The 21,439-nt window shown below is 45.7% G+C and overlaps 1 protein-coding gene across 3 annotated transcripts in view; it reads right to left on the bottom strand.

Moving 5' to 3' along the window:
* LOC147120494 (mucin-13-like) overlaps positions 1-21,439 on the bottom strand; it is a 170,608-nt gene that overhangs the window by 10,743 nt on the left and 138,426 nt on the right. For all 3 annotated transcript variants that reach the window (XM_085986498.1, XM_085986500.1, XM_085986499.1), the window contains exons 21-23: positions 13,962-14,079; positions 10,712-10,749; positions 6,085-6,172 (exon numbers count right to left, since the gene is read on the bottom strand). In XM_085986498.1, the coding sequence (XP_085842624.1) occupies positions 6,085-6,172; positions 10,712-10,749; positions 13,962-14,079 (244 nt within the window). The remainder of the gene's footprint in view (positions 1-6,084; positions 6,173-10,711; positions 10,750-13,961; positions 14,080-21,439) is intronic.

Genomic DNA, 21,439 nt, shown 5'->3' on the forward strand with positions numbered 1-21,439 from the left:
TGGAGCCGACCGGCGGCAGAGAAAAAGCCGAGCAGCGTCGACGGGGTAAGAGAGAGCGTGAAGCGCACAGGGCGCAGCCGGGGGTTGAAAACCGAGCGGCGTCGAGGAAAAACAAAACAGAGAGAGAGAGGGTAAAGCAGCAGCCGGGTTCAGGACCAAGCGGCGGAAACGGGAAAGGCGCACAGGAAAACGCGCAGAGCACAGCCAGGGCTCAAGGGCTGAACAGTGTCCGCGGGGAGAAGAAGGGAGAGCGCGGGAGACGCCATTGAGCTGCGGAGAAGAAGGAAGAGCGCGGGAGACGCCATTTTTAGAAGCCGCAGCGGAGAAGAAGGGCGAGCGCGGGAAGCAAGGAAAGCGTGGGAGACGCCATTTTGTGCCAGCGGAGAAAAAGGGAGAGCGCGGGAGACGCCATTTTTGACAGTTAAATCACACCCAGGGATGCCGAAGAGTGGCAGTGTCACTGCGTTCGACAATGAAGTCAAAGATTGGGCGACATATGTGAAACGTATTGAGGTGTACTGCAGGGCGAATGAAGTGCCAGATGCCAGGAAAGCACTGGTTTTGTTGAATTCCATGGGTGCAAAAACGTATGGCTTACTGCGAAACCTAATAACCCCAGAGAAGCCACTGGATAAGGATTTCAAAAGCATAGTGGAAATCCTACAGGACCACTTAAACCCCACACCGCTGCTGATAGCAGAAAGATTTAAATTCCACAAAAGGAAGCAGCATAAAGACGAAAGTAATGCTGAGTATTTAGCGGAACTGCGCAAGCTATCGAAACACTGCCAGTTTGGAATGGGACTAGCAGATACGTTAAGGGACAAGTTTGTAAGTGAAGGAACCCAGAAACGGCTTCTATCAGAAAAGGATCTTACGCTGGACAAGGCTTTCAGCATGGCAGTATCACACGAAGCTGCCACATGGGGCGCTGCAGAGACACAACGGAGACCGCAAGAATATGGCACCAATGAAATGTCATATGGAGCAGGGAAGTGTTATCGCTGCGGCAGAACAACACACGACCAGAAGGATTGTTGGTTCAAAGACCAAGTGTGCAGACAGTGTGGAAAAGTAGGACACATAGCAAGAGTCTGCAGGTCAGGGAAGAAAACCAGCAGCAAGAAATCTCCACAGGAGAAGTACAAAAAGGTACATAAGGTGATGGACAGTAGTTCAGACGAACAGAAAAGTGATACAGACTCCGGAAGCAAGGAGCTGGGTTGTCTGAAACTACATAATGTAATCAAAATGGAGGATCACCAGACTATCTGGGTCACGCTCAAGATAGACGGAGTCCAAGTGAAAATGGAATTGGACACAGGATCAGCCCTAACAGTCATAAACCGAAGGGACTACAAGCGGCTATTCTCACATATACCCTTGAAAGCTACAGAGATTGTCTTGAAGACGTACACGGGGCAAAAAGTCTACCCCAAAGGAAAAATAAGGGTGAACATGATATACAAAGGCCAAGAAATACCAAAAATTGACCTAAATGTATTGCCAGATGGAGGACCACCACTACTAGGACGTGAATGGATCTGGAAGATACAATTAGATTGGCATTCCATACAGGCACTGAAGGTTGAAGCCAAAAAGGATGACGACGTCACACCTGGACGACTGTCAAAAATGCTAACTGACGCACAAGAAGTGTTCCAGGAGGGACTCGGAACACTAAAAGGCATAACAGCGACGATTAAAATAGAGGAAAATGCAAGCCCAAAGTTTTTTAAGGCCAGACCGGGGCCTTATGCGATCCGACCAGCCATTGAAGCAGAGCTGGAAGGTTTGGAACATTCAGGAGTACTGTCCAATGTGGACTGGAGCGAGTGGGCTACACCCATCGTTCCTGTAATGAAGAGGTCGTTGAGTAATACGCCTGGGGAACCAAAGAAGGTCCGCATCTGTGGGGATTTTAAGGTGACAGTGAACCCAGTCCTTCACACGGTACAATATCTGCTTCCACGGATTGAAGATATTTTCGCCTCGCTATCTGGAGGTAAACGCTTCACTAAGATTGATCTGGCCCAGGCGTACCTGCAAATGGAGGTAGAAGAAGCCTCGAAACAATACCTCACGATCAACACTCATAAAGGTCTCCACCAATACAACCGGCTGGTGTTCGGGGTAGCATCGGCTGCGGCTATTTGGCAAAGGGCAATGGATCAAGTCCTGCAAGGGATTTCAGGGACCCAGTGTTATTTGGACGACATCCTGGTCACGGGCGAAAATGACAGTGATCACCTCGCCAACCTGGAGAAGGTGCTCACTAGATTAAAGGAATATGGGCTCCGAGCTAATCGCCACAAGTGCGAGTTTTTCCAGAAGCAGATCTCGTATTGTGGCCACGTTATTGATGAAGAGGGGTTACATAAGTCCCCTGAAAAGATTGAGGCAGTAGTCAAGGCTCCAGCACCGGAAAATGTGTCACAACTGAGGTCGTTCCTCGGGCTGGTGAACTACTACCTTAAGTTCTTACCAAAATTGTCTACAGTATTACACCCACTGAACACCCTACTGCAAACGGGGGTACCATGGAAGTGGAATGATGAACGTAAACGAACTTTCCAGAAGTGCAAAGAATTGATCACATCAAAAGAGGTGCTGGCCCATTTCAACCCAGCACTACCAATTCATTTGGCATGTAATGCATCACCCTATGGTATTGGAGCGGTGCTGTCGCACAAATTTCCAGACGGGTTGGCGAGGCCAGTAGCCTTTGCGTCTCGGTCACTAACCTCAGCCGAGCGCAACTACGCCCAGATTGACAGGGAGGCCCTCAGCCTAGTATGGGGAGTAAAAAAATTCAACCACTATCTGCATGGGCAGGAGTTCACCTTGCTGACTGACCACCAACCACCTGTCTCCATCTTTAATCCAAAGAAGGGCGTTCCGGTGATGGCTGCACAACGGTTACAAAGATGGTCCCTTTTTCTAGGGGCGAACCAATATGAAATAGAATATAAAGGCACGAAACAGCATGGAAACGCTGATGGGCTATCACACCTGCCACGGCCTACTGTGGAGGAAGCACCAGCAGTGGACCCTATCGAGATATTTTATTCATCAATAATTGAACGATTGCCAGTAACTAACGCGGATATAGAGAAGGAGACCCGCAATGATCCGACACTGTCTCGGGTATATGATTTGACGGTGAGGGGATGGCCAACACATGGCGACTCACTGTTGCCAGCATTCTCATCCAGAAGAGAACAGCTGTCAGTATGCCAGGGGACAGTGATGTGTGGATCCCGAGTGGTGATTCCACCCAAGTTAAGGGAGAGAGTGCTAAATGAGCTTCATGAAGGTCATCTGGGAGGGGTGAAAATGAAAAGCCTTGCTAGGGCTTATGTGTGGTGGCCGGGGATCGATCAACAAATTGAGGACCTAACCAAGAGCTGCTCAGGATGCCAGAAGGTCCAAAATGCACCACCACATGCCCCTCTACACCCATGGGAGTAGCCCTCCTCTCCATGGCAACGGGTGCATATTGATTTTGCTGGTCCATTCATGGACTCAATGTTCTTAATAGCAGTGGATGCTCACTCGAAATGGCCTGAGGTGATAAAAATGTCCTCAACCACTACAGAGAAAACGATTGAAGTCCTACGGACCATATTTGCCAGGAACGGCTTGCCAGAGCAGATTTGCTCTGATAATGGACCACAGTTTGTGTCCGAAGAGTTTCGGAAATTTATGAGAAGGAATGGGGTAAGGCACTACACATCCGCCCCGTATCATCCAGCCACAAATGGATTGGCTGAGAGGTTTGTACAAACCTTTAAAAAGGCGATAAAGGCCATGTGCGATGATGAAATTCCACTACAGCATAAGGTGGACAATTTCCTGTTAGCCGACAGAAATGCGACACATGCAGTTACTAACCAGACCCCGGCCATGATGTTGTTTAACCGAAGGTTGAGATCTCGTCTGGATTTGCTCAGACCAAATGTGCGAAGAAATGTTGAGGATAAACAATTCCAGCACATCAATGAGAAGCCGACAAGGAGCTTCAATGTAGGACAACCAGTCTTGGCCCGTGACTACCAAACAGAGAAATGGCAACCCGGAACGATATGCACAAGGCAGGGGCCATTAATGTACACAGTGGATGTCGGGGAGAACATTGTGAGACGCCACGTCGATCAGATCTTAGCGTCACAGGAACGAGTCAACCCCATGTCTCGCGTACCTGGGGATGAACCCGACATACCGGTAGCATCTACCTCAGAAACAGTAACAGTGGAAACTGATGAACTAACCGACGAAACGGGGCCAGAATCGCCTCCGCACCAACAACAAGAACCTCAGGAAAGGCGCTATCCAGGAAGGATCAGGAAGCCGCCCCAAGACTGAATCTATAAATGGACTATTTCTGTTTAATGTGCATGTTAAAGTGTTAATTGTTATTTGAATATTATGGGTACTGCTAATCTAAAAGGGGAGGAATTGTAGTGTATGTACCTTAAAGAGAGAACTACTTTTACAGCTCCTGTATACTGTAGTACCGGCAGTGACCACACCTGTATATAAGCCTTGAGCATGCCTCTGTACCCCCAGTCTTGAGACTACCCTACTCCAGTAAACACCTGTTGATTGTTAAGTTACAGCCTCCGTGTGGTTATTGGAAAACATCATACTCTCAGATTCACGGATCTAACACTTTGGCTGTAATGTGCTTTGGGAATTCCGGTGGTCATGAAAGGCACTATATAAATGCAAGTCTTTCTTTCCTTTACTCCTGTTTAGAACCCTGGGTGTGGGTGAGGGGCTCAGGAAAATCAGCCCTATAGTTCAAAATTCTAGACTCAATATTGAAACATCATTTGAATGTCACAAAATATTTGTGGCATTCCGAAAGTCATATCACCTTAGGGAGATTCTGATGTGGTAATATATTGCTTAAAAAACAGGAATGTTGAAATAACTTTATGCATTTCCTAAGTACATTTGCAACAATATGAAATGACTCCAGCAATTGTTTAATGACTCTGAAATTGTGGTCTCTGTCATAGCGTACTCTCAGAGTACGCCGTTGTAATCCATTTGAAAGGCCCCGCAACTTTCAGATTTTTGCATGCGCACATGTGGAATCCGGAACTTGCGATCATCAAGGTACGCCTTGACAGATCATCTGAACGGCCTGAAAACTGAGTACATATTGCTGGCACAGAGTTGGGCTATTTGCCAAACAGCTGCCCAGCAATTGCCCACGCAACTCTTATGGCTGGTAAAAGCAGATGTAGGGCCTGCTTGCATCATCGTAAGGGTATATATATGGCTTAAATAAAATATTTAAAAATCCCAAATTATACACATACACTTTGACGTAAGAAAACTACTAGGCACTTGGTCTAAGCATTAAACAAAACTTTAATCAACTGTTTTACAACATGGAGATCTAGTTGTGTCCTTCACTAGTTCCTGTTAAGAATGTCCTGCGCAAGCTGGGCCCGTGCCCGAGTATTTATACTCTCCCTGGACAGCACCACCCGTAGGCCGCTCAGTATTATTTCATAAATCTTTCTTTCATGAATGACTGATTCATGTCACACTTTAAATGAGTTTAGCAAATATTGGACCAGATTAAGATGTTTAAAATTATTTATCAAAAAATTACATTTTTATTGAGGTTGATACGATGAAGGAACTTATGAATAAATTTGCAATTCAGTACATTGTTTAATTATTTACATTCTGTATATTGTATGATTATTTGGGGATTCCATTGCCGATCATTATTCCATTCGTAAATGATTGCAATGGAATCCTCTTTTGTCATTAGAGGACCGGGCCCACGTGATCCCATGGACGCTTCCGAACTGCCTGCCTCCCTGGGATCCATGGGCCTTTACGCTGCCGTCCGCCTCGGGGCCTGAGACTGCAACTCTTCACAGCCTGGGCGCCGGGAGGTACTTTTGGAATTGTTTCGCGGGTTGGAGGAGTACTCCGGAGGTACGTCTCCCACCACAATTTCTAGGCCAATATCCTTATTTTGAGCTATACTTTTATAGGGACTTTTCTAATATATCAATGATGAAGAATGTTGGGCTCAAATAAAATAAATAATATTACCTTACACAAATACAAATGAGTCCAATTGTCATACCCAGTAACAAAATTCCACCTACAACACCGATTACCACAATACCGAGTTCAAATCCTGCAAAGTAAAAGTAAATTTTAAAATAATTATATGAACTGTAACAAACTGTATCTGAAAACTTTGCTTATTAATTTGAACCTCAATATTGATGCTTTAAAATGTTATTGCATCAACTTGTTTTATAGAATTATAGAATCTTACAGCACAAAAGGGAGCAATTTGGCCCATCATGCCTTTGCCAGCTCTTTGAAAGAGCTATCCAATTAGTCCCACTCCCTTGCTCTTTCCCCATAGCCCCTGCAATTTTTTCCTTTTCAAGTATATATCCAATTCCCTTTTGAAAGTTACTGTTGAATCTGCTTCCACCACCCTTTCAGGCAGTGCATTCAAGATCAGAGTATCTCAATGCATTAAAAAAATTCTCCTCGTCTCCCATCTCCGCTGTGATTCTTTTGCCAATTATCTTAAAGCTATTTCCTTTAGTCACCGGCACTCCTGCCAGTGGAAAGTTTCTCCTTACTTATTGACATCGACATCGCTGCCCTAAGCGAGACCCGGCGGGCAGGGGAAGGCCAGCTCAAGGAGCAAGGCGGTGGCTACACCTTCTTCTGGAAAGGCAAACCTGAAGAAGAACGCCGCCTCCATGGGGTAGGCTTCGCCATAAAAAATGAACCAGTTGGGCGTCTCAGAGACTCCCCTAGCGGTATAAACGAACGCCTCATGACTCTTCGGCTCACCCTAGCCTGGAACCAGTGTGCTATGGTCATCAGTGCGTATGCCCCAACACTGGAAGCCACAGACAAGACCAAAGAGGAATTCTACTCCAGCCTCGAACAATCCCTGTCCCGAGTCCCAACGGGCGACAAGCTGATCCTCCTTGCCGACTTTAACGCCAGAGTTGGAAAGGACACAGACCTCTGGGGAGGTATAATTGGCAGAGAGGGGGTAGGGAAAGCCAACTCCAACAGTACCCTCCTCCTGACGAAATGCTTAGAACATGGCCTTGTCATAATCAACACCTTGTTCCGGCAGAGAGACAAGTACAAGGCTTCATGGCAGCACCCTCGCTCCAAGCACTGGTATCTGCTGGATTACGTCATCGTCCGAGCGAGAGACCGTAAGGACATCCACATCACCCGCGCCATGACAGCAGCTGACGACTGCTGGACAGACCACCGCCTAATCCGCTCTGTCATCTCCATCAATGTGGCCCCAAAACAGCGACGGCAACAGAAACAATGCCACAGGAAATCAACGCACTCAAAGACCCCGCTAAGAAAGTCCTATTCAGCCTGCGCCTCACAAACAACCTGATGACTCCCAGTGATGCAGAGACCCAGAGTGTCCACAGTGCCTGGTCTGCACTCAAGGTCTCCATAATCAGCACCTGTGAAGAGACGCTCGGTCACTCGACCAGGAAACACCAAGACTGGTTCGACGAGAACGACCAGGAGATCCAGGAGCTAATAAGCCGCAAGCGCAAGGCATTCCCGATCTGGAAACAGCAACAGAACTCGAGAGCAAGAAAGCAGCTCTACAGAAGCCTGAAGGCTGAGGTCCAACAAAAAACTCGTGACCTAAAGAACAGGTGGTGGGTGGAGAAAGCGCAGGAGATCCAGCAGCTAGCCAACAACCACGACGTGCGTGGATTCTTTTGTGCAGTCAAGACTGCCTACGGCCCAAACACCCATGGTCCTACCCCACTGCGGGCCACGAATGGAGAGGTACTCATCAAGGACAGGGAGGCAGTCAGTGCCCGTTGGAAGGAACACGTCGAAGATCTACTTAACCGAGACTCTGTCTTCGACGCGAATGTCCTCAACTCCATCCCGCAGTATGCTACCAGCCACCATCGCAGCACAACCCCAGCCCAGCATGAGGTTGAAAAGGCCATCCAACAACTGAAGAACAACAAGGCCTCAGGAGCAGATGGAATCCCCGCCGAGGCGCCACAGCTTGGTGGAGAAGCACTGCTGGTGCGAATTCATGAACTAATTTCTCTTATCTGGAAGGAGGAGAGCATGCCAGGGGATCTCAGAGATGCCGTAATTGTGACCATCTTCAAGAAAGATGACAAGTCCGATTGCGGTAATTACAGAGGAGTTTCCCTGCTGTCTGCCACAGGGAAAGTCATCACAAGAATCCTCCTCAATCGCCTTCTCCCAGTGGCTGAAGAGCTCATCCCAGAGTCGCAATGTGGATTCTGCCCACTAAGGGGTACAATGGACATGGTCTTCACCGCGCGCCAATTACAAGAGGAATGCAGAGAACAGTGCCAACCGCTGTACATGGCCTTCTTTGACCTCACAAAGGCCTTTGACACTGTAAACCGTGAGGGATTATGGAGTGTCCTCCTCAAATTCGGCTGCCCTCAAAAGTTTGTCACCATCCTCCGCCATCTTCACGACGACATGCAAGCCGTCATCCTGACCAACGGTTCCACCACAGACCCCATTCATGTACAAACCGGAATCAAGCAAGACTGTGTCATCGCACCAACGCTCTTCTCGATCTTCCTTGCTGCAATGCTCCATCTCACCCTCAGTAAGCTTCCCGCTGGAGTGGAGCTAATTTACAGAACAAACGGGAAACTGTTCAACCTCCGTCGCCTCCAGTCCAAACCCAAGGTCGTCCCTTCCTCTGTCGTCGAACTACAGTATGCAGATGACACTTGCGTCTGCGTACACTCGGAGGTCAACTCCAAACCATCGTTAACACCTTCATCGAAGCGTACGAGAGCATGGGCCTTACACTAAACATCCGTAAGACAGAGGTCCTCTACCAATCTGCCCCCGCCACACAGCACTGCCCCCCGATTATCAAACTCCATGACAAGGCCTTGGACAATGTGGACCACTTTCCATACCTCGGGAGCTTACTGTCAACAAGGGCAGACGTTGATGAGGAAGTCCAACACCGCCTTCAGTGTGCCAGTGCAGCCTTCGGTCGCCTGAGGAAGAGAGTGTTTGAAGACCAGGACCTCAAACCCAGCACCAAGCTCATAGTCTGCAGAGCAGTAGTAATACCCGCCCTCCTGTATGCCTCAGAGACATGGACCATGTACAGCAGGCACCTCAAAGCACTGGAGAGGTACCACCAATGCTGCCTCCGCAAGATCCTGCAAATCCATTGGCAGGATAGGTGCACCAACGTCAGTGTTCTCGTTCAGGCCAACATCCCCAGCATCGAAGCTTTGACCACGCTCGATCAGCTCCGATGGACGGGTCACATCGTTCGCATGCCCGATACGAGACTCCCAAAACAAGCGCTCTACTCGGAGCTCCGACACGGCAAGAGAGCCCCAGGTGGGCAGAGGAAACGCTTCAAAGACACCCTCAAAGCCTCCTTGAAAAAGTGCAACATCCCCACCGACACCTGGGAATCCCTGGCCCAAGACCGTACAAAGTGGAGGAGAAACATCTGGGAAGGCGCCGAACACCTCAAGTCTCTTCGCCGGGAGTAAGCGAAAGCCAAGCGCAAACAGCGGAAGGAGCGCACGTCAACCCAAGCACCCCACCCACCCACCCCTTCAACCACCGTCTGCCCCACCTGTGACAGAGACTGTTGGACTCATCAGTCAGCTGAGATCTAATTTTTAACGTGGAAGCAAGTCACCTTCGGTTCCGAGGGACTGCCTAAGAAAGAAGACTTATTCTTTCAAAACCCTTCATAATTTTGAACACCTCTATTAAATCTCTCCTTCTCCTTCTCTGCTCCAAGGAGAACAATCCCAGCTTACCTAGTCTCTCCACACTTCAAACTTTTAATTTCTTTCTTCTTTTTGTAGATAAGCAGTTTATGAATGTATCAGTAAAATAAAGCAGGATAAAGAGAAAATATACCACAGTTGAATCTAGTTTGGATATACAACCTAATGTTCATTAGAGACCAGACTCTGCGATGACCTCAGTGGTTAGTTGACCTCATACAGTCAATGGGTTTATTTAAGCTGAATATCATGTATGCCAACACAAGATGAACAGAGCTGTTGAGATAACTGAGATATACAGTCTTAAGATGGATCCTAATACATGGATGTTATTTTATTTTTAAATTAGCAACAACTAGCTACAGTTATTGAGAATTTATTCATTATGTAATTCCCTCACACACATATTCACACCCCACAATTAGTTTTGGAGCATGATGATCCATGAGACGTTAGAAAGTGATTTAACTATAAATTGTTCATTTCATGTACTTCATCTTTTTGATTATAAATAAACATTAAAAATTCCTTCTTTTGGCAGGTATAAAGTCCATTTTGAAATATCATGGGCCGATGCCTTGTGGTTTCGATTTTTGGGGAATAAATTTTGTGCTTGTCAATGTGAGGGATGTCAGTGCTAGGAAAAGCTTTATCATTGTTCTGAAACAAGTGTCAGCATCAAGCATTAACAAGCCAGATATGTCACATATTAGAGACAGAGTAGAGTTCCCTTCACTCTGCTCCAACAATGTACTTTAATGGAAACTTCTGAAAGGCCAACCCTACACACACAATGCACCAGTGAAACACTTCCCTTTCATTAATAAGAAAAGTCTATCCCCTTCATTTCACGGTGTGAGTTTAAAGCTATTAATTGCAGTTCTTACCATCCTTGCAGTCTATTCCACCATAGCCAAATGGACACCTAAATTAAAAAAACACCATTAGTCGACACTTTAATTTTAAAAAATCATGCTTCAAGTGCATAGATATGTAACATTTCAAATGAAATTTTGGCCCACTAAAACAGTTAACTTGAATGAAGATCAAAACAGTTAAAAATCGGGTAGCTATAATTCAGTTTTACTCAGTTTTAAATGCTGTGTTTGTCTTTGCAATCCACCCCAAATTGATCTATTTACATATAACATAACAAGAAAACACAAACACTTTTAATGTAATTTTCTCCTCCATTTTTCTCCCTTTCCTTTCCTGAAGGTGTTTACTCCTTGCTGGAATAAGTTTCCATGGGCACCAGTCACTCTATGGTACCTCACGTAAGTGTCATTATTTATGTAAGCTTTGACAGTGACTTTCAGCAGGTTGTTCAATCACCGAGTGACAATATCAGCAAAGTTATATCAACACCATCACCTCCAACTTCCCCTCCAAGTCACACACCATCCTGACTTGGACATTCATCACCATTCTTTGAGCATCACTGGGCCAATATCCTAGAATTCCCTACCTAACACAATTGTAGGAGCACCATCACCACAAGGATGGCAGCTATTCAAGAAGGCCCACCACCACCTTCTCAGGGAAACTAGGGATGGGTAATAGATGCAGCCTTAGCAACATTCCCCACAAACCAAGAATAAATAAAACAAAAGAGAGCCAGAGGTGCCAAAGTGGCAGAAGTGAAGAATTCTGTATGCCAAAACCATGAGGCATGCCGGGAACACTATGTTGATGGTAACAAATTAACCTTAAGAAAATTGACAAATCATTCAATGCCTCAAAGTAATGTTAAGTATGAGAATCCAGTGGAATATTATGGAAGAACTTTATAAACCATGTAGCTGAAGAAATAAAAAGGTGTCTTCCGAATAATAACTGGAGTACTGTTCTATAGGCTTATCAGATGCTCAAGAATGACCAGCATTTGATCAGCTAAGAAATGGGTCAAATTACGATAGCATTCTTAAATGACCTACCAGCCCTGAGATAGTACTTCAAGGAAATGACCATTTCAGAAAGAACTTTGACAGCGTTAAGGTCAAGAAAATGGGAATCAGTGATATTCTGAAAATGCCATTCTGAAAATTCTCTCTATTCCAAAATTCCTAGGCCTAGAAATCCGATCGCACCCATTTTTGCACTGCCTGCACCAGCAATATCCATGCTGCCTGCTGAATTTGATCATCCAGGCATGCAGCCAGTGCTACCCGTGCTACTCATTAGCTGCACGCCTATGAGTAGGGGGTTGGATATCAGGGTCCATGACACTACTTAAAGGGAGCCAGCACCTCATAAAGGGTGAATTCTAACTGCAGAGAAGAAGGAAGAACTTGCTGAACAAATGGCTGAAGGGGAGCGCGAGTGGGCACCAAGTTTCTCTGATGCGGCACTCGAGGCCTTGGTACACGCATTAGAGAGAAGGAAGGACATCCTCTTCCCCAGGGGGTAGGAAGCCCTACAGGCATCTTCTTCCCAGACAGTAGGAAGAAATCGCTGAGCATGTCAATGTCAGGAGCATCGTGCCAAGGACATGGATGCAATGCCGTAAAGGTTTACATGATCTCCAGATCTAACCTGATCTGATTCTCACTAGCACCAGCTCAGATACTTGCACCATGCAGACTTTAGAGTCTGGGTTAGGGGCCGTATCTGCATGTGGTGACTCACTGGGAACAAGTGCGCAGAAGCTAGGGCAGGGGCTAGAACAACACATTGCTCTCCAATGAGCTGGCACGAATGAGCAATGTCACATACTAGTTCTGCTGCAGACAACATAGATGCAAAATTCAAGGGCCCAGGCTACTGAAGAAGGCTGATGGGCATCTATCAGGAAATGGTGGTTGCACTGGGCAACCTGCCAGATAACTTGTGCACAATGTTGCTGAACATGAAGTAGTCCAGCTCCAACTTGTCTCAAGGCTTTGCACAGACCATGGAGAATATTCTGACCAACTTGGACCGAGTGGTCAGCTCCAACACCACAGTGGAACCCATCATGTTGGAGCCTCTTACGACAGCTCTGACACAAACTGCTGCCAGACCTACTATGGTAGCACAGACTGCTGCCATGAAAGCTCAGATGGCTGCCATTGTCACTTTGGGGGCCACTATTGAATGGAGCTTCCAGGCGTTACATCACTCGCACTCTGTTCCCCAACAGAACCCTAGGAGTGCCGAGGCAGCATCCCAGGAGAGTGGCCTTGGCTCCATAGGAGAGGCACCTCAGGATGACAGTATGCCTGCTCTCCCGCCAGACAGTCCGCCAATGCCCTTGCTGATGCCACTCATCTTGCTGGCCCAGAATACTGCAGCCCACACCAAGATGCCGCAGTCTGCAATGGGGCCCTCAGAGCTGCTCGAGGTCATCCTCCAAGGCCATCTGAAGTGTCCTCAATGGAAGCTGAACAGCTTTCCATTTCCCAAGCTATAGCCACTGGGGAAACACCTTGTAGGAACATGAGGATAGCAAAATGATAACACAAGATAGATACTAAGGGCTTGCACAAGGGTGATTAGTTATTTTTTGTCAATGCTGACATGATTTGACAATATTTGTTTGATAAATTTGTTCTAGATTTGGTGTTGGTGATTATCTCTGTAATAAAGTGAGGGCAAGACCCATAAATCTGGAGTGAAGGAAGGCAATCGGGTGGTTGTAAGGATTGTGAAAGTGTTGGTGAATGGGGAATGGGGAATGTGAGGGCTGATTTAGGTAAAACTTTCCTCAGTGAGATGATCTCTGAGAGCTCGGGCAGATAGGGATTCAGGCCTCTCCTCCTCCTCTTCCTGCTCCTCTTGCTGCCCAGGTGGTGGTAAGGGCTGGTCCCTCATGATGGCAAAGTTGTGGAGCATGAAGCAGACCCACTTAGGGATGTACTACAAAGCTGCTCTGAACGATCCAGCCAGTGGAAGCATTTCTTGAGTACACCGATTGTTTGCTTGATAATGTTCCTTGTGGAAGCAAGCCTCTTATTGTAGACATGCTCTGCAGCTGTGCGTGGGTTCCTGAGAGGAGCCATGAGCCATGTTTGGAGGGGATAGCTCAGTGTGAGCAGCCACTGTCTTCCAGCCAGTCCTCCTCCACTGGCTGGGGGACAATGTGTGGTGAACAGCCTGTAAAGGGAGAAAGGTGTGTAAAATAAATGTAATCGTTTATGCTAATAATTCATACTCAACCTTTCACATTTGTCATTTTTTGTTTTATATCCAGCCTGACATTCACAAACAATGCCTTTAGCTTCATCCCGTACAACACAGTATTGATTCTCTCCTTTGCATTTCGCATAACATGACGCTGGGGGTATTAAAAAGAAAATTACTGTAATTGGCTACTGAAGTCACTGAAGTTCTCAGACATAATACAATTATGTTTTCTACATTTGGATCTTAGATTAACCAATTATTTTACAAATATACAAATGTTGCATAAACGTCAGATGAAATTAAATGCAGAGAAATGTGAGGTGATATATTTTGGAAGGTTGAATAAGGAGAGGACCTATAAGTTTGGAATTTCTGCAAGGGTTGATTCATCCGATCTGCTGTAATTTTGGTGGAACCCCGGCTAAAATGGGCATTTACGCTGTTTCTCCAAGGTTTTCGCTAATCTTCCCCCAAAGGTTTGTTAGGAGATCGGGAGAACAGTGCAGAAATTCTCTCCCATACACTAAATGGTAAAACTTTAAAAGGAGTAGAGTCGCCTCGCGATTTAAAGGTTCAGATATCCTCCAACTTTTAAAGATTTGGGTAAGTTGTTAAAGCTGTTAAAAAAAAACATATGGATCCTGGGTTTTATAAATAATGGTTCAAGTACAATAGCAAAGAGGTAATTCAAATATATATAAATCATTTGTTAGGCTGCAGTTAGAATATTGTGTCTAATTTTATGCACCTTACTTTTGGAAAGATCTCAAAGTGATGGACAGGGTACAGAAGAGATTCACCAAGATGATACCAAGGATGAAAAGTTTTAGTTATGAGGAGAGAATAGAGAAACCAAAGCTCTCTTCATTAGAACAAAGAAGGTTAAGATCTTTCTTTAATCAAATATTTTACAAATATTCAAATCTGCAGAGGAAATCTGTTTAAAATTATGAAGGTTTTGATAAGGGAAGACAAAATTTGCAATTATGTTGTGCTGTTCACATCAGAATGTTCCAAAGAGCTTCACAGCCAATGAATTACTTTTGAAGTGCAGACGCTGTTGCTATGTAGATAAATACATTAGCCAATTTGAACACAGGAAGGTCCCACAAGCAGCAATGCGATAAATGACCAGTTAATCCATCTTAGTGGCATTAATTGAGGAATAAATGTTTGCCAGGACATTGAGAGAGCAACCCGCTCTTCTTCAGATAATGTGAGTGTTTATCATCGACCTGAACAGGCAGACAGGGCTACAGTTTAACATCTCATCCATAAGACAGCACCCTCCTACAATGCAGTATTCCCTGGGGGCCAAATTGGTTAACCCCCAAAAAGGGACGTGGGGATTGCGATGCACGATTATCCCATGCCCGTTCATTGAAATGCAGGCAGCATGCCAACTTTGTGCTGCCTGCTCATTAGAATGATTGCTGTGTGCAGCCAGTGCTAATCACACTGTTCATTGGCTGCACACATCAGCAGGAGGCCCAAAATTGTAACTTTCTAGCACTTCTTAAAGCTATCCTGCACTGCTTAAAGCTAGCCTGCACCTCTTACGGGGGAGGTGCATTGTGGCTGGAGCAGGTGCTGGCAGTCGTGCAGCAAGTGAATCTGACCTGGGAAACAGTGAAGAATGACACAACATGGGAGAGAGCAGGCCCCAAGGTTTTCGGCGCTGCACTGGAGGCCTTGGTGGAGGAGGTGGAAAGTAAGAGAGATGTCCTGTATTCACAGGGGGCCAGGAGGTCCTCCAGACACATGCTTAAAAGGCAGTGGGAGCAGATAGCCATGGACGTCAATGTCAGGAGTCTAGCCCCGAGGACCTGGATGCAGTACCGGAAGAAGTTCAATGCCCTCACACGAGTTGTCAAGGTCAGTGAATGTATCTTCAAATGCCATATCTTACCAACTACACCACCAGCCTCAGACACTCCTCAATTCACAGCCCCATCACTCACCTACCAACATTCTCTATCAATCAGGACTCATAGCTAACATTCATATGCTCCACCGCACACTCACAAACTGAGCACTGCTGCAAGTCTTATACCCACATTTCACGGCTTGCACACACTGTTCAACCATGGCAGCCACATCACAGCTTGAGCACAGAGCTTGGAGACAGAGCTGGGTGAATCGCAATTGGCGTGGATCGCAAGCAGAGTCGAAGAATTTGGTGATAGTAGGAATTTGGTGTAGAGGAGGAAGGCGGTTTCTCACATCCAACTCAAAAGGAGGAGTGGAGCCACAGAACCTGAGGACTCTAAGTTAAGTATCTAGATGTATAATATTTAGGTTCTTTGTATTTGGTATCTCTATGGTTCTTGTTAAGCTTAAGTAAACAATTTTGTCTTTTTTCTCTCTAAGTTAGGGCAGTAGGTTAAACGAAGAAGTTTTAGTTAGTAGTCTTGAGTTTATTTCCGTTAAGTTAGTAAATATTCTATTACATAGAGGCATGGCAGGGCACCTCAGTCCCATTGAATGTACATCCTGTGCCATGTGGGAAGTCCAGGATGCTTCTCGTGTCCTGGACAACCACATGTGCAGGAAGTGTCATCAGCTGGAGAAGCTCGAGCTCCAGTTTTCGTAGCTTGAGCAGCGGCTGGTGTTACTGCAGTGTATCCATGAGGGTGAGAGCCACGCGGATAGCACGTTTCAGGAAGTGGTCACACCACAGTTTAACAGTTTGCAGGCAGAGAGGGAATGGGTGACCGCCAGACGGACAAGGAGAATCAGGTAGGTGGTGCAGGAGTCCCCTGAGTGCATTTCGCTCTCGAACCGATATTCATTTCTGAATACTGGTGAAGACGATGGTTCCTCTGGGGAGTACAGCCAGAGCTAAGTCCACAGCACCACAGGTGGCTCAGCTATACAGGGGGGGGGGGGAGGAGGAAGGTCAGAAAAGCATTGGTGATTGGGGATTAGTTATGGGAACAGCCAGGCATTTCTGCAGCCGCAGACGTGACTCCAGGATGCTATGTTGCCTCCCTGGTGCCAGGGTCAAGGATGTCACTGAGTGGCTGCAGGACATTCTGAGAGGGGAGGGGGAACAGCCAGAGGTTGTGGACCATATTGGTACCAATGGCATGGGTAGAAAGAGGGATGAGGTCCTGCAGGCAGATTTTAGGGAGCTCGGAAAGAGATTAATAAGCAGGACCTCAAAGGTAATGATTCCCGATTACTCCTGGTGCCACGCGCTAGTAAGTACAGAAATAGAAGGATAGAGCAGATGAAAATGTGTCTGGAGAGCTGGTGCAGGAGGGAGGGCTTTAGATTCCGGAGGCATTGGGACCGGTCCTAGGGCAGGTGGGACCTATACAAGCTGGAGGCATTGCACCTCAACAAGGCCGGGACCAATATCCTCGCAGGGAGGTTTGCTAGTGCTGTTGGGGAGGATTTAAACTAGCTTGGCAGGGGAATGGGAACCTGAGCATAGATTCAGAAGGGAGAGAAGCAAAGCTGGAAATGGAAGGCAGTAAATTAGTAAGTGAGTTTGGAAGGCAGAGGAAACAAAGGCTAGAAAATAGACAACATGGGTTTGGCGGTGCTTAATGGTATATACTTCAATGCAAAGTGTCTAGTGAATAAGGCAGATGAGCTGAGGGCACAGATAGACACATGGCAGTATGATATCATAGCTATTACTGAAACATGGCTGAAAGAAGGGCCGGAATGGCAGCTCAACATTCTGATTACAGGGTTTTCGACAGAGAGGGGGATAAAAAAAGGAAGGGGTTAAAGAAATAATTACAGCTGTGAGGAGGGATGATATGTTAGAAGAATCATCAAATGAAGCCACATGGGGTGAACTGAATAACAAAAAAGGGGCAATCACACTGCTGGGAGTGTACTATTGACCCACAAATAGTCAGAGGGAGATAGAAGAGCAAATATGAAGCCAAATTTCTGAGACGTGCAAAAACAATAGGACAGCAAAAGTAGGGGTTTTCAACTACCCTAATAGTAACTGGGATAGAATCTGTGTAAAAGGTATAGAGTTCTTAAAATACACTTAGGAGAACTTTTTTAGCCAGTATGCAGCAAGCCCAACAAAAGAGGGGGCGGTTCTGGACTTAGTTTTAGGGAATGAAGCTGGGCAGGTTGAAGAGGTAACAGTGGGAGAGCATTTTGTTGGTCGTGATCATAATTCAGTTAGATTTAGCATAGTTATGGAAAAGGGCAAAAATAGACCAGCAGCCAAAGTTTTCAATTAGGGAAAGGCCAATTTTACTAAGCTGAAATGTGATTTCGCAAAAGTGGACTGGAAACAGCTACTTGAAGGTAAATCAGTATCAGAGCAGTGGAAGGCATTCAAGGAAGAGATAGTAAGGGTTAAAAGCAAATATGTTCCCACAAAGAAAAAAGGTGGGACATCCAAATCTAGAGCACCCTGGATGTCAAGGGGCATCCAGGGTTGGATAAGGCAAAAAAGGGAGGGAAGCTTATGACAGATACCGAGGACTCAATACTGCAGAAAGCTAAGAGGAGTATAGAAAGTGCAGGGATGAAATTAAAAAGGAAATTAGGAAAGCAAAGAGAGGGCATGAAAAAATATTGGCAAGTAAAATCAATGAAAATCCAATGATGTTTTATTATAAATATATAAAGAACAAGAGAATAACATAAGAGTAGGGCCTAATAGAGACCAAAAAAGAAACCTGTCTGTGGAGGCGGAAGATGTGGGTATGGTTCTTAATGAATACTTTGCTTCTGTCTTTCCAAAAGAGAGGCACAATGCAGACATTCTAGTTAAGGAGGAGGAGTGTGAAATATTAGATGAGATAAACATAGTGAGAGAGGAAGTAATAAGGGGTTAGCATCTTTGAAAGTAGATAAATCGCCAGGCCCAGATGAAATGTATCCCAGGTTGTTATGTGAAGGAAGTGAGGAAATAGCGGCGGCTCTGACCATCATTTTCCAATCCTCTGTGGCTACAGGTGTGGTGCTGGAGGACTGGAGGATTGCTAACATTGTGCTGTTGTATAAAAAGGGAGAAAGGGATAGACAAAGTAATTACAGGCCAGTTAGCCTAACCTCGGTGATGGGCAAATTATTGGAAAACATTCTGAGGGACAGTATTAATCGTCATTTAGAAAGGCACGAATTAATCAAGGACAGTCAGCATGGAGTTAAGAACATAAGAGCAGAAGAAATAGGAGCAGGAGTAGGCCATTTGGCCCTTCGAGCCCGCTCCGCCATTCAACAAGATCATGGCTGATCTTCTACCTCAACTCCACCTTCCCACACTATCCCCATATCCCTTAATTCCAAAAAAATGATCGACCTCTGTCTTGAATACACTCAACGACTGAGCATCCACAGCTCTCTGGGGCAGAGAATTCCAAAGATTCACAACCCTTTGAGTGAAGAAATTTCTCCTCATCTCAGTCCTAAATGGCCAACCCCTTATTCTGAGACTGTGACCCCATGTTCTAGATTCCCCAGCCAGAGGAAACATTTTGCCAGCATTAACCCTGTCAAGCCCCTTAAGAATTTTATATGTTTTAATTAGATCACCTCTCATTCTTTTAAACTCTAGGGAATATAGGCCTAGTCTACTCAATCTCTCCTCACAGGGCAATCCCCTCATCCCAGGAACCAGTCTAGTGAACCTTCATTGCACTCCCTCCAAGGCAAGTATGTCTTTCCTTAGGTAAGGAGACCAGAACTGTACACGCTACTCCAGGTGTGACCTCACCAATGCCCTGTATAATTGTAGTAAGACTTCTTTACTCTTATACTCTAATCCCTTTGTAACAAAAGCTAACATATCATTTGCTTTCCTGGTTGCTTGATGTACCTGCATGTTAAGGTTCTGTGATTCATGTACAATGACACCCAGATCGCTCTGAATGCAAATATTTCCCAGTCTCTCATATTCTGCTTTTTTGTTTTTCCTACCAAAGTGGATAACTTGACAATTCCCCACACTCTATTCCATTTTCTATGTTCTTGCCCACTCAGTCAACCTGTCTATATCTTTCTGCAGCCTCTTTGCATCCTCCTCACAGATTACTTTCCCACCTAACTTTGTATCATCAACAAATTTGGATACATTGCACTCAGTCCCTTCATCTAAGTTATTAATATAGATTGTAAATAGCTTAGGCCAAAGCACTGATCCTTGTGGTACCCCACTAGTTACAGCCTACCAGCCCAAAAAAGTCCCGTTTATTCCTACTCTCTGTTTTCTGTCCATTAACCAATCCTCAATCCATACTAATATATTACCCCCAATCCCATGAGTCCTAATTTTGTGTAATAACCTCTTGTGTGGCACCTTATCGAATGCTTTTTGAAAATCCAAATACACTACATCCACTGGTTCCCCCTTATCCATCCTACTAGTTACATCTTCAAAAAACTCTAACAGATTTCCCTTTCATAAAACCATGTTAACTCTGGCTAATCATATTACAATTTTCTAAGTGCCCTGTTACCACGTCTCTAATAATAGATTCTAGCATTTTGCTTACTACTGATGTCAGGCTAACTGGCCTAGCGTTCCCCGTTTTTTCTCTTCCTCCTTTCTTAAATAGCAGGGTTATGTTTACTACCTTCCAATCCTTGGGGACTGTTCTAAAATCCAGGGAATTCTGGAAGATTAATACTAGTGCATCCACTATCTTTGCAGCTACCTCTTTTAAAACCCTAGGATGCAGGGCGTCAGGTCCAGGGGATTTGTTGCCAATTAGTTCCATTAATTGCTCCAGTACTATCTCTTTACTTATACTGATGTCTTTAAATTCCTCATTCTCTTTAGAACCTTGGTTCCCCATTATTTCCAGAATGGTTTTTGTGTCTTCTACTGTGAAGACAGATACAAAGGGATAGATTTTCCCGAACCTGTCGGGAAGAAGGCGGGACTTCCCCTTTTGGGTTTTTGACCCGCCTACTTCGACATCCGGCCAATCCGCGTGATTTTCCCTTGATTGACCTTGTTGAGGGCCAATTAAGGGCCACCCGGCAACAGGTGACGTCACAGACTGCAATTTCATCTGTCAAGAGTTTTTGACAGATGAAATATCAGTGTTTCACAGCTGTTTGAAACTGTCAAACACTGACACTCTGAGTTCTACCATGAGTCATTCTGCACAGACTCAGTTAGAACTCACACCGGCACTCAAAGCTGAAGGCTGTCACTTTGACAGATCGCAGCCATTCAGCTTTAAGTTCCGGCTGAGTGATGGGCACCCGACGACTACAGGAAGAAAGGCTGTTAAGATAAGTACAGGTAAGTAAAAGTTCTTTACACACTTTAGGCACACCAAACACACTTACCTTTACACTCATGCACCCACCACTCACCTGAGCACCGACATCGCGACCCCTCCAACCTGACGGCCCGCCTGCTCTAACCTGGCGTGGTTTGAAGCTGTCGGGAAACCCACACGAAACCCCTCAAAATAGGGATTAGGCTAAAAACTGCCTGTTAACTACCTGTTAACAGGCAGTTAATTGGCACTAATCCCTTCCCACCTGGTTTCGGCGGGTCCCAGTGCGGGGTG

The sequence above is a fragment of the Somniosus microcephalus genome, chromosome 4 (assembly GCF_052327205.1).
Source record: "Somniosus microcephalus isolate GS21.2 chromosome 4, FLI_Smic_1.0, whole genome shotgun sequence".
Taxonomy (NCBI): Eukaryota; Metazoa; Chordata; class Chondrichthyes; order Squaliformes; family Somniosidae; genus Somniosus; species Somniosus microcephalus.